Source organism: Sorex fumeus, unplaced genomic scaffold (genome assembly GCF_029834395.1).
Source record: "Sorex fumeus unplaced genomic scaffold, SorFum_2.1 ptg000037l, whole genome shotgun sequence".
Classification (NCBI taxonomy): Eukaryota; Metazoa; Chordata; class Mammalia; order Eulipotyphla; family Soricidae; genus Sorex; species Sorex fumeus.
The window spans coordinates 47,462,573-47,476,464 of NW_026606094.1; the positions used below are offsets into that span (position 1 = coordinate 47,462,573).

Below are 13,892 nucleotides of genomic sequence, written 5' to 3' on the forward strand. Positions count from 1 at the left end.
GAAAAATATAACTAGGCACCTGACATTCCGAAAGATTTTCTAATGTACCAGCAACATAATATCAACCTTTTTAAGAATTCTTTCTAATTTGCTCCTTGCAGACAGTGTCTAGCCACCACATTGCACGCACCCCCCTATGATTTCAGACATCAAATATTAACACAAAGTGAGTAATGCAAAAAGAAAGGGGGTTAATCAGACATCTTCAGAGAAAGGAAAAATAACACTGATTCAATGAGAGCTGCTAATGAGGCTTTTTGTTTTGGTAGATTAATTTGGGAGTCTGATGACTAAGAAGAAAATTTAAGCTTCTCAGGTGACTGCTGTTGATTATTATCAAGTTCTTTTTTTTTTAATTAAAGAGATACCTTTGCTTAATTCTAGTTTATGGAATTCAGGTGTTTACCTAAAATCTGTGTCCACCTAGGAGTGCGAAAAACTTTTTTCCTTCTTACACTGTCAATTTTCAAAGCAAAGTAAAAGACCTCTTCTTATTGATTGTGGCTTATATTTGACAGATGATGAGCATGTCAGACTGTGAACTGCTGATGTTTAAATACATTACCCTAATACTCTTTAAGCATTGCCAATTGTAAACCTCATTAACTCTCAGCATGTGGCCAAGGCCTGGATTTCATAGACAGCCTCACAAAGTGAAAACAGGTATATAAAAATGATTTTGTCATCAACAACATTATTACATCCTCCTTCACCTTGTGAAGTATTTAAAAGGCCATATGGTTTCTTTTCCCCCAGAAAGCTAAACAAACAGCAAACATGGGAGAGTCAGAGAGCACAATCTGAAAAGCCACCCATTTTAAATCCCACATCTCTTTAACTTTTCTTCCATGACATTATTCCTCGCGCCTCCAAATGAGAATGGTCGTGGACCAGTTCTCTGTGCTTGCAAGAGAAAGAAATCATGCGTGGATGCTATTTATAGTGTAATAATTTGGATTAAAAAATGGGGACTGTCAAGGGGTTATAATGAATATATCAGCTATCACTATGAAGTTGGGATTCTCAGCATTACCTTTTTCAAAAGAAGAGCCAACTTTTTTCTCACCATAAGTATAAAGAGGTATACACACACCTCAGCAGTGCCTGCCCACACCTGCTCTCTTGCCAGCAGCAAAACAGCCCAGCGTCACATCTCAAAAAGAATGTGACACCACTGAATCTTCCCAGGTAGTAGTCCAAGCTGACAAATCTAGGGTCTTCTTGGAAAGGGGGTGGGCAGATATCCCTTTCTTCCTGAACACACAGCAGCCTGCAATCTTGCCTGACACTCTCTGACATAAGAAATGGCCCAGCTCCAGGAGGACTGGTCAATGGTTGGAAGCTTGCCACAAGAGTATATGGGGGGGTGGGGGGGGGAGTAGGACAGTTAGGGACCAACATGACCATAATAGTTGGAAATGATCATTTTGGACAGAAATTGAGTTTTGAAAGTAGGTAAAGGGGTCTACCTGATTACCTTTCATTATCTGTATTGTAAACCATAAAGCCCAAATGGAAGGGTGGGGTGTGGGGGGAGGGGAGAGAGAGAGAAAGAGAGAGAGAGAGAGAGAGAGAGAGAGAGAGAGAGAGAGAGAGAAGGCAGGGGGCGAGGTAAGGGGAGAAACTGGGACCGGTGGTGGTGGGGAAAGTACAGTGGTGAAGGGACAGGTGTTGGAACACTATATGACTAAAATCCAATCATGAACAACTTTGTAAATGTGTATGTCACTGCGATTCAATTTTTAAATAAGAAAGAAATGACCCAGCTCTGCAACGAAACCTCATCAAACTGCCAAGCCACCAAACTGCTCGAGATCTATAGCTCCTGGAATGTGTGACCACATAAATAGCTGTGTGACACCTCAAAATTTTATAGTACTCTCAGCCCAGTAGGATCACAACAAATTTGATAGAAAATGTGCACAGAAGCCCACCAAGCTCAATGTGCCTAAACCATAACAAAGAGACTCAGTCAGCACAGTGATCCTCAGACAATGACTTTAGTAACATCATTGTCAGATATAACAATTATCACAAATTGATCTAATTTTATTAATTCCATTTGTCTTCGTGTTGTTGCAAACAATACGAAGTAAATTTAGTTGTACCTGCAAGAGGGCAGGCTCTGATGGTGCATGGGAAACTTGGGACACTGGTGGATAGAAAGGCACACTGATGATGGGGGTTGGTGTTGGAATACTTAATGCCTGAAACAGCTGTATTGTGAACAACTTAGTAAATCGGAGTGTTATAATCACAAATCACACAATCACAAATCATCCTGCTAATCGTCGATTGCCTCGAGCAGGCCCCAGTAATGTCTCCTTCATCCTAGCCCTGAGATTATATTCAAGGCTCTTTAGGAGAATGAGACCCATCATTGTTACTGGTATTTGGCATATTTGGTACGCCACGGGGAGTTTGCCAGACTCTGCCATGTGGGCAGGCTACATTTGGTAGCCTGCCACTTTGTCCAAAGTAGGAATGAGATAATAAGATGTCGTAATAAGATGTCACGGTTCCGGGATCTGGTTTTTATAGTCTCTGAGTCTTGGCCGCTGATGGGATTACACGGCTCCAGGGGGCCAGTTGGTGGGTGTGACCCCCGCCTACTGGAATTTGGAGGATCTGGGTGGAGGATGCTCGGCCCAAATCTGAGTAGGTTTGGAGATCTCGGCCCCGGAACCCGCGTGACTTTGTCCCTCTGCCAGTACCTTCATGTGTGCGGAGAGTGGTCTCAGCATGGTGGTGGCTGGTCCTGGAGGTCTTCGGCTGCCGGAGCCCTGGTCGGGGTGGGGAGGAAAGCTCAACCCGCTCCCCTCCAAGGGGTCCCGGCGAGCGAGGACAGTCAGGCGCGGGGGCAGAAGATCTCCAGACCTACTCGGATTTGGGCCGAGCATCCTCCACCCAGATCCTCCAAATTCCAGTAGGCGGGGGTCACACCCACCAACTGGCCCCCTGGCACCATGTAATCCCATCAGCGGCCAAGACTCAGAGACTACAAAAACCAGATCCCGGAAGAGAAGAGTGCAGTCTTCTGCCCCCGAGTGTTATAATAATTAAAAAAAAAAAAAAGAGGTATACACACCTGAGGTGGAAAACTTTTTTGGTACATTCACTTATAATGGGTGCATACCAAAACCATTCAGTACCTTCCCACACAGCAGGGGTGAGACCTGTAATGACTCCAGATGCTGATTACCTCAGCCTATTTACTCTCTGGAGGGAAGAAGTTCAGCACTAGTAGAAGTAGCCTTTGAGCCAGCCCTAAGGAGACATCAGCTAATAAATATAAACAACAAATAGAAACATGCTCGCAAACCTCAAGACAATTTCTACATTACTCTTAGTAGACAGTTCAGTGAATAACATAAAAATTACATAAGGTACATTTCATTCCCATTTTAAACAGAACCATAATAATCAAGTCTAAAAAACACACCAGGGACCTGAAAGAGAGTATAGCAGGTACGGTACGACAGTTGCTTATCACATGTGGCTGACCCACAAGTGGTAAGTACGTTTGGATATCTGCACCACTATGGACCCACAGTTCAACCAGGAATGATCCCTGGACAGAGTCAGGAGTCAGCCTGGACCACTGCCAGGTATAGGTCCAAAAAACAAAACCAAGCAAAAAAAAAAAAAAGAAACAAAAATACCCATCAAAAAACAAAACCAAACAAATCCAAAAGTTCAACAGCATCAGCATCAGACAGCTCACAGTTTTGCTCAAGTAAGAGAATCTGGTCCTTGAGGAGTTCTGAGAACCACCTTCTTCTTTCTCAGATGTAATGACAGACTGCTCACAAGGGAAATCCAGCAAATAAAAGATTTTCGGACCCTGGCAGTGTCCTCTCAGCTTCTCCAAGGAACTTCACAAACAGATCCAATTCATCATTCACCCATTCCAAAAGGATAGTCAAAAGGGAGCGAATTCTCCACACAACAAATAAGTGAGGACCAAAGAAAATTGGGGAACATTACAGAAATGCTTCAGCATAGACAAATTGAGCCAGTTACCTGACTCAGCCATAACTGGTTTACCATGAGATTCAAATAAAGCCCTCCAATCTTTAACATGAACTACAAACTCCCACAGTGTGGCTATGGCTAGCTTTTGCACACCCTGCCCTGAACTTTCCATGTTCCATGCATGTTAATCCCTATATTTAAATTGCATTAATGAACCTGACCAAGACCTTTGCCATCTCTGCTCCCTGTTCACTGTCTGCAATACTCCAGTCCACCATTCTACACCCTGTTACCAATGGCCTCTCACACCCAGCTCAAAGGGTGTTCAACCAACTTCCAGTTCCAGGAAAATCCTTTATTATCTCACACTTTGTTACTACTCCCTCCCTGCCCACAGTACCTGGTCAACCTGTGGCTTTAATACTGGTCCTACTCTGGTTTTTTTTTCCCCTTTAATCAAATGCCATTATTTATAATACTATTCACACTATTCATATATACTATTGGCAGTCTCCTGCCCCCGCGCCTGGCTGTTCTCACCAGGGCCCCTTGGAGGGGAGCGGGTTGAGCTTTCCTCCCCGCCCCGACCAGGGCTCCGGCAGCAGAAGACCTCCAGGACCAGCCACCATCATGCCGAGACCACTCTCCGCACACATGAAGGTACTGGCAGAGGGACAAAGCCACGCGGGTTCCGGGGCCGAGATCTCCAAGCCTACTCGGATTAGAGTTGAGCGTCCTCCACCCAGATCCTCCGAATTCCAGTAGGCGGGGGTCACACCCACCACCTGGCCCCCTGGCGTCGTGTAATCCCATCAGCGGCCAAGACTCAGAGACTATAAAAACCAGCTCCCGGAACCGCGACATCTTATGACATCTTATTATCTCATTCCTACTTTGGACAAACTGGCAGGCTACCGAATGTAACCTGCCCACACGGCAGAGTCTGGCAAACTCCCCGTGGCGTACCCAATATGCCAAATACCAGTAACAATTATGGGTCTCATTCTCCTAAAGAGCCTTGAATATAGCACTTTCTTAAAAATCTCTGGGCTAGGATGAAGGAGACCTTACTGGGGCCTGCTTGAGGCAATCGACGAATAACAGGATGGTTGTGATTCGTGATTCACATTAGGGTTTCACACATACAATGCTCCAACAATGCACTCACCACTACTGTCTCCACTTGGTTCCCCTCCCACCTGACCCAGTCCTTGGTAAACTGTTCTGTAGCACACTTGTCTGATTTAGTTGCTTTTTGGCCCTTCTCTTAAATAATACCCCAGACAAATTCTTCAGTTCACTCAGTTCTTTGGGAAAGAATTATGACAACATAAATGGTAAGGCATAATATGTTTCTGCTTGAAACCAAGGATTCTTTCTTCTAAACTCTTTCTAAAAAAATAAATAAAAAGGAAATTTGCTCTACCCCCTTCTCAAGATACTCACTACAATATTACCTGTTGGAGAAAATTAAACACTGGAATAGCATATAAATGCATGGGAAAGGTGAGAATATTAATTAATGATTGTTTTCCCTTTTGATACTGAGATATTATTAAGCTTTGAAGGACAAAGGAAAAAAAAAAGAAATCAAAGGGCAAAGAAATAGGGCCAGCTAAGAATTTCTCTGTCACAAATAAAACACTGAGATTCAAGATAAAACAAAATCTGAAAGAAAATGTCAAGTTGAAGAGGACTGCTCGATTATGAGAAAACAGGCAGTCAGGAGCACTGGAAAGGGCAAGATCTTGGAATCAGAGAGGCCAGGCACCTTCTGCCAGCAAATTGCTTGAGCACTGAGAGTCTCAATTATCTCACCTACAAAACCAGGAAAACAAAAACAATGTTTCAGATTTGCTATGTTACTATTTTTGGGGGAGTGGGGAAACGTGTGCATGCGCAAATGACTGTGTACAGATATGTCACATTATTTTATTAGTAAAACAACCTAACATTGTTGAGTTGAATGCATAAAGACTATATTTTTAACACTATCAGTAAAAAAGATACAGGAAGAATGTGTTAATGGGGCAGATATAGAAAAGAAGAAAAAGTCCACTGGAAAGTTTCATCAACTATATGAAATGGCCCATAAATACATTAATGTGATTTGCAACCAAATGTTCAGTGAAAAGGTGATACAGAATAGTACAAAAGGAAAAAAATCCAGTAACGCTCATGTTAAACAAAAATGTTGTAAAATTTTTAATTTGGGAAAAATCTATTTCCCAAATCTTTCTGGTGAAGCATAAGAAAAACAGCAGTAAGTCAGAGTCAGCTCTTTATTTCCAAGCTCCATTCACAGCTAAAAAGAACTAAGACTTTTTGAAAAAAGTGATTCTGGTACAGAGGGAGAAAAATCCTTGTGATCCTTGTTCATCTTCACTTGCCAAAGCAAGAAATACTCAAAAGTTAGGGGTACAGGAACCATTATGAAGGGACTCCTACTGACCACCTGAGAAATCTGAGTAAATGAGAGAATAATAAATTATAATAAATCAAACTTATATTTAGTTCATAAATTTCTACTAACATTAAAGAATGAGAAAATAAAAGGAGGTAGAGAGCACTCTGCTTTGTCCAAGAATACTAGACCATAACTATGGGAGAAATAAAAGGAAATTCACCATTTTCAAACCCCATTATATTAATTCATAAAGGGATCACCAAGATTTCTAAAATTATTTGGTGAACAGGCGCTGGGAAACAGGATATTTGCACATTCTCCAAATGCTAATTACAAAGCAAGAACTGGTCCATATACAAAGGATATATTTTTCAGATATCCCTTAAACAAATGATCCAAGAGCATCATCGTTGCTAGAACAATGTGCTTCCTAGGGCAGTACAGTAAGCAGTACAGGTCTTAACCTGCTCTCAAATCTTCATTTAACATGAACCAGTGAGGATTCAAGCAGGCAAACCCAGAATGTGGGACTGTCAAAATAATTACTCTAGATTTTAAAAGTCATTACTATTTTTTAAAGGATAAAGGTCTGTAATGGATTAAAAGTTATAATAAGTAAATGTCGTATAAAAATCTGACTGGATCATGGGTGTTAAAAAAAAGCAATTAACTATTAAAGGTGGAGGTAGATGGACAGATTTGGTACATTTCGATGGAGAGTGGCTATTAGATAGTATTTAACATGACTGAAAATTTCTCTAAATTTGGCAAAGGTGGTGAATATTCTTATTCTTATAAGATAAATGCTGACATTAAGAGCTGAGAATCAAATGGTGAAGCCAAAAATGGAAATTATGTTTATATTTTTTGGTTCAGAGACCCGTAGAAAGACAGTACTTAAGTAACATGTCAATGTGTAAACATGTAAAATTTAAATTTTCATTAAATTACATTAAATTCAATTGGAAAATCTGAAATTTGAAACATCTAAAATGTAAAACACATTACCAACTAAACTAGATAAAGGAAATATACATACTAGGTACTGGAAATATTCGTTGACACTTAGACAGCAAAAAAAAAAATTAACTATGAGAAAAACTGACTCAAATACTGAGTCAGACAATTCATATTATGTGTAATTTGGTAATTATTCTTAGGAATCATAAAAACAGGAAGTTTGGAAGCAGGCAGTATGCTAAGAAATGTGTTTGGTAGAACTTATCTATGTTCTATATATTTGCTGCCACAATGAACCAGAATAAAATGTATCTATCTTATATATTATAGCCTTCCCTTATAAATAGCAGAGAGGTCCATGAGGAATACTCCTCAGATTTTACATTAACTATCAAAGAATCCCATCTTGGAGGGAAACAGAAAACAAAAGTAATCCAAGTAACTGCTTCTGGAACAGAGAGTACTCCTCTAAGATATTACAGAAAATGCAATTACCAATTTCCTTCCCAATCTGCAAGACCTTCATTAAATGAGGATACTCCCATGCAAACTGGAATGAAAGGTGTATAAAGAAGTATAAGTGACTAAAATTTTTGCAGTACACCATGAGATTTTACTTTGGTTGTATCTCAAACCACTGTATATTTAAAATATACATATATATATATTTTTGCTTTTTTGTGTCACACCTGGCGATGCACAGGGGTTACCCCTGGCTCTGCACTCAGGAATTATCCCTCGCGGTGCTCAGGAGATCATATGGGATGCTGGGAATCGAACCCAGGTCGGCTGCATGCAAAGCAAATGCGCTACCCGCTGTGCTATCGCTCCAGCCCCAAAATATACATATATTTAAAAATATATGGACATGTTACTTTGCCAACAAATGGAGGAAGCTCAGAGCCAGAGAATGTCAGCCCAGAATGGGAGGCAATTTTAATCTAGCAACAACAACAAGCAACAACCAACAAGCAGCTAGAGCAGAAGGCTAGACTACCTCAATTTATATAATGAAGGCAGGTTCTTATAGACAATACTTGGTTATTAGTAAACAGTGGTGTTCACATTAACAGAAATTTAGAATCCAAGATTTGATATTTAATGATAAAATCGAATTTGAAATCGTCTAAAGTTTAGGAATATCTCTACTTAAGAACTTTAAGAGAGGGGGCTGTGCGCAGTTAGGATAGAGAAGGGACCAGTATGATAAAAACAGTTGGAAATGATCACTCTGGACAAGAACTGAATGCTGAAAATAAGTAAAGGGATATTCATGATGGCATCGCAGTATTTGTACTGCAAACCAAAATGCCCTAAAAGAGAGAGTGTGCGAGTGCACGAGAGAGAAAGAGAGAAAGAGAGAGAGAGAGAAAGAGAGAAAGAGAAAGAAAGAGAGAAAGAGAGAGAGAAAGAGAAAGAGAGAAAGAGAGAAAGAGAGAGAGAAAGAGAGAAAGGAAGGAAGGAAAGAAGAAAGAAAGAAAGAAAGAAAGAAAGAAAGAAAGAAAGAAAGAAAGAAAGAAAGAAAGAAGAAGAGAGAGAGAAAGAAAGAGAGAGAGAGAAAAGTCCCCAGCATAGATGCAGGTGGGAGGTGGGTGGGCAGAAGGGAAACTGGGGACACTGGTGCTGGGAAACGTACATTGGTGAATGCCATGGGTGTTGAAACATTGTATGACTGAAACCCAATCATGAACAACTTTGTAACTATGTATCTCACTGTGATTCATTTTTTTTAAATAAGAAATATTATTATAAGATTTCAGAGATATGTCAAAATATTAAAATTGTATATTTATAGTGGAAAAATTGTGAAGAGAGTGCTGGAGAGCTAAAAAGAAAGTAAGGTGTTTGCCTTATATATGGCTGGAGCTATATAGCACAGTGTGTAGGGCGTTTGCCTTGCACGCAGCCAACATGGCCGACCCGAGTTCGATTCCTCCGCCCCTCTCGGAGAGCCCGGCAAGCTACCGAGAGTATCTCGCCCGCAAGGCAGAGCCTGGCAAGCTCCCCGTGACTATTCGATATGCCAAACACAGTAACAACAAGTCTCATGATGGAGACGTTACTGGGCCCACTCGAGCAAATCGATGATCAACGGGAGGACCGTGAACCGTGATCCGTGCCTTATATACAGCGACCAGCTTCAAATCCCCATCACCAAACACAGTCATCCAAGCAATGCCAGGATCCCCTGAACACAGAGCCAGGAATAAACACCGAGAACCACTGGGTGTGGCCCAAAAACAAAAATGTAACTAGAGAAGTCTCAGAAAGGGGGGAAAAAATTCAAAGTTTTTTTGGCAATGTATGTACATTAGATGTAGACGGTTCCATTTTTTTTTTTCCAACTTGGGCAGAATGCCTGTCTTAAAGGTTTGGAATCATCCATTCTGTAACAGTCATAGAATATGATCATGGTGTGAAGTTTAATAATTGAAGAGAGAAAAAATTAAAGAAAAGCTGTAGCTGTAGATATGTTTTTATTTACTTATAATATACACATTTTTGTTTGTTTTGTTTTGTTTTACAGCCACACCTGGCGGTTTCAGAACTTACTCTTGGGTCTGCACTCAGGGATCATCCCTGGCAGGCTCAAGGGAACACATGGGGAGGATAGGGAATTAAACTTGAGTCAGTCACCTGCAAGGCAAATGCAGTATCCACTGTACTATGGCTCTGGGACCCTATTTATTTATAATTTTTACAGTTACCTTAAGAAAACCTACATATATATATGTATATACACACAAATGCAGTAGTATGACTTACCATTCAATTACGTAAGTTCTGTGAAATTTAAATTATTCCTCAAATTAAATACACACATAAACATAGATAGAAGTGCAACTCTGACCAGAGCACTAGGAAATACCTGGGTATATATCTAAAATCATATATTCATTATAATAGGTGGAGAAAATGCTTTTAAAAGATAGAGGTATACAATGACTTCCTAATAAAACAACAGGCAGTTGTTTCAAACAAAACAAATTGTTCTATAAAGGATATAAAATATCTCAATAAAAAAAACAAGATTGATTACATACTGAAATAAAATGCAAGCTTCACTCAATGGAAAAAAATTAAATGAGATAATTAAAAATAATTAAAATAAACTTACCCATCCTTAGTCTGATCTACCACACCACCTAAAAGTTCCACAGTCTTTGGATTAGGTTGGCTTTCTCCAAAAATGTTCAAGTATCGAGTGACAAAATCATAAGGAGACATAAAAAATTCACCATTTTTTTCAATGCTTGCATACTGTTTGCAAAAAGAAAAAAAGATGTCTTATTTTCAAAAGCATATAATCATGAGATCAATACGTGAAAGGCTGAATATTCAAAGGGTAGAGGATCAGGTATTAATATATATAACACACTTTACAGGAACATTTATTTTGCATAATTTTGCATAATTAGAATATCAAGTGTCCCAAGTTTTATGTTTATGCTAACAGTTCTTAACTAGAGCAGATTAAGTCTGTTTGTTCAATTTAAGTATGCTGATAGCCCCTAATAGTCAAATCCACTCTATAAGAACCAGGCTTCTCTCTGTTATCTGCCCTTTGTGGAGGAGTTTTTTTATCTTTGCTCTACCTCTGTTTTAACCCAAACAAGACTACTAGTCGATTCTGATAATAGCCCTTAAGAGGAAGTTAATTACAATGCAACAATCCTGCTCAGTGGAAGGTCACTTTAATTTTACTTGCTGGGGCGGCTGGGGAGCTGTCCTGAGGGGTCACTCTCTGATGCTTGGGGGACCAGGCAGTGCCAGGAATTGAATCCAGGACTCTCACAAACAAAGCCTGTGTTCCAGGTCACCTCGCTAACTCCCTGCTCCCTGAGTCCACTGATTTTCTTTTTAAGGGATTCATGGGGGTGCCTAGGAGATAGTGCAGCAGGGAAGGCTCTTGCCTTGCAAACAGTAGACCCCCAATTGATGTAACTTGAAGGGGGGGATGTCAACTAGATACTGGCCTCTAGTTGGTAGATACCAGGAAAACTGTTAGGAAAAAAAATCCTACAGTGCTTAAGACAACCCCACACAACAGAGTGAGCCAGCCCACAGTGCGAATAACTACAGCACCTGCTTAAGCAGGTAGCTAAATTACTTATATCATAGGGACTTAATATTTTTAGCACAGCATTAACAAAAGATAGTCCAATTAAATCTCTGTTTATGGAAACATGAAAATGTAAAGGAAATGTCACTGCTAATTACGGCAAGCCTATAGCTGACTCAGAACTATACATGTTTGTTAATAGTAGTGAATAACTTGTTTTAAAACAAAATTTAACTCTTTACCAACAGACATGTAGATCATCGTTAACATTAAACTATTTTTTGTATTTTTTTTTAAGTAGAGCTGAGAAAACCAGCTTTGTATATATTATCTGTCTAAATCCTAGGCTAGACTTGTGGAAGAGAAATTGTTCAAAGAGGAGGAACTTTCAGGCTCTTTGTTCTTACTATCACACCACTCTGAGAAATGTTTCTATCAATTTACACCCACAGTGAATGTACAAGAACACAGACAGACCTTTCCCCTTCATCTATCATATTTCTTGAGAATGTTTTTCCAGATTGATACTTTTATATAATTAAGTATCACTGTATCACTGTCATCCCATTGTTCGTACATGTACTCCAGTGGGCGCCAGTAACATCTCTTCCTCCCAGCCCTGAGATTTTAGCAGCCTCTCCTTACTCGTCTTTTCCCAACTAGTAGAGGCTCTTTCAGGGTCAGGGGAATGAGACCTGTTGTTGCTACTGTATTTGGCATATCGAATACGCCATGGGAGCTTGCCAGGCTCTGCCTGTGCGGGTGGGATACTCTCAGTAGCTTGCTGGGCTCTCCGAGAGGCATATATTTATATATCTCTCTTTATGATTTGTTGCCTACTGTCTGAACCCCATCATATATGGTGTGGTAATTATGGAAAATGGGTCGGAAGTATCTTATAAACATCTTATATATGTTTATTTATTTTTTTCTGCAATTAATTTTAAGTTTAGGAGCTAGTGCTTCCTCATCTCAAGATTAAGTATTCACTATATTGCTCAGGTTCTTTAAACAAAGACTAACTCATTCATCTAAAAATATTGGTACTTTACTTTTGAATAGGATTTGAGATGGTAATTCTCTAACCTTAATTTCCCTTCATGTAATCTCTTAGTTGTCCAGGACCATAAATAAATCATTGTCCCGTCATTGTGGCTACCATGTTTACTATATACTAAATTATTATCTAGTCTCTGGGGCAAGGTTTGGCAAGCAAGTCCAACTTCACTACATATTCAGAGCAGATCTACAGGGAAAACGCCAGCATGGACAGACAGTTATTGTCAACATTACTGTGGAAATGTTTCAGGACTATCCTTGTCAATTGACCTGTCTACTCTTGCAAGATTTCACGCATCTTCACTGCTATAACCAAAGAGAAGACTCTGTCAGACTAGGGTGTTTTTTTTTTTTCTGTTTCCTTGTCTTTCTCTGTTCTCAGAATGGTGCTTGGCAGATAGTGAAACATGTTTAATAAATATTTATCACATGAATGAAAGGTTAAAAGACATAATATTACTTTGATCTTTAAACTTTTTTTTTTGGCCATGATCCCTCTTTGATTTTCCCAAAATGCCTTTAGGATCAGGATCATTGTCAAGTTGCTGACCCCTTAAAAAAAAAGTTCATTGAAAATGCAAAACAGAACTACATTTAATACAACTATGTTAGGAGCAAAAAAATCTGTCACCCCAATAGATGTCTTTGGACAAAAACAAAAAAATACTAATTTCATGGGAAGGGTCATAAAAACAGGTCAAAGGTTGCCCTTAAAATATTTTCATGTAATCCTCTCTCCTAGAAGCATCTCTCTGGAGAATCAAATCTACATGTTTTTAATGGAGAATGCTAAATTTAAATATGCATAGTTTACTTTATTGAATATTCTTTGATAACCTCCATAAATGACCCTCCCCTTCTCCTCCCGCTCCCTCCAACATCTTCTGTTTCCCCTAACTACTTAAATATAGCTTCTAGAACCAGGTGGAAGAGTTCGTTTTCCTGGGTCTCTGCCATGTATACAAGATGTATATGTGTTCTTAATAAAAATTTTCTTTACCTTTTGACAACCTAAATCTTGTTGAATAAATTGTCCAGCCTCTACATAAACCAGAGAAGTACACAAAGACTTCTCTTGCATCTGACAATTACTAGTCCTACAATGAATAGAACTACATTTTTTTTTCCAATAGTGTTGGTAAAACTCTGAAGTAAAATCAATTCTCACATGTGAATGGTTGAGAATAAACTTTTCAGCTTAGAAAACTGATTAGCAGTTTCAACCAAGAAGACATCTCGAATACAGACATGTACCTATACACATATATGTCCACATGACAATATATAATTTCCCCAAAAATATGCTTCAGGATTTTAATGAACATAGCAGCAGTTCCTTGGAGACTAAAATGTCAACCAGCAGTAGGACCTATAAATCAACTGTTGTATATTTACACCACAAAATTAACAAAGTAACAGGGATAAACT

The 13,892-nt window shown here is 39.4% G+C and overlaps 1 protein-coding gene across 2 annotated transcripts in view; it reads right to left on the bottom strand.

Moving 5' to 3' along the window:
- The window catches only part of SLC25A13 (solute carrier family 25 member 13), a 196,309-nt gene that overhangs the window by 143,507 nt on the left and 38,910 nt on the right, over positions 1-13,892 (bottom strand). For both annotated transcript variants that reach the window (XM_056118359.1, XM_056118358.1), the window contains exon 3: positions 10,461-10,603. In XM_056118359.1, the coding sequence (XP_055974334.1) occupies positions 10,461-10,603 (143 nt within the window). The remainder of the gene's footprint in view (positions 1-10,460; positions 10,604-13,892) is intronic.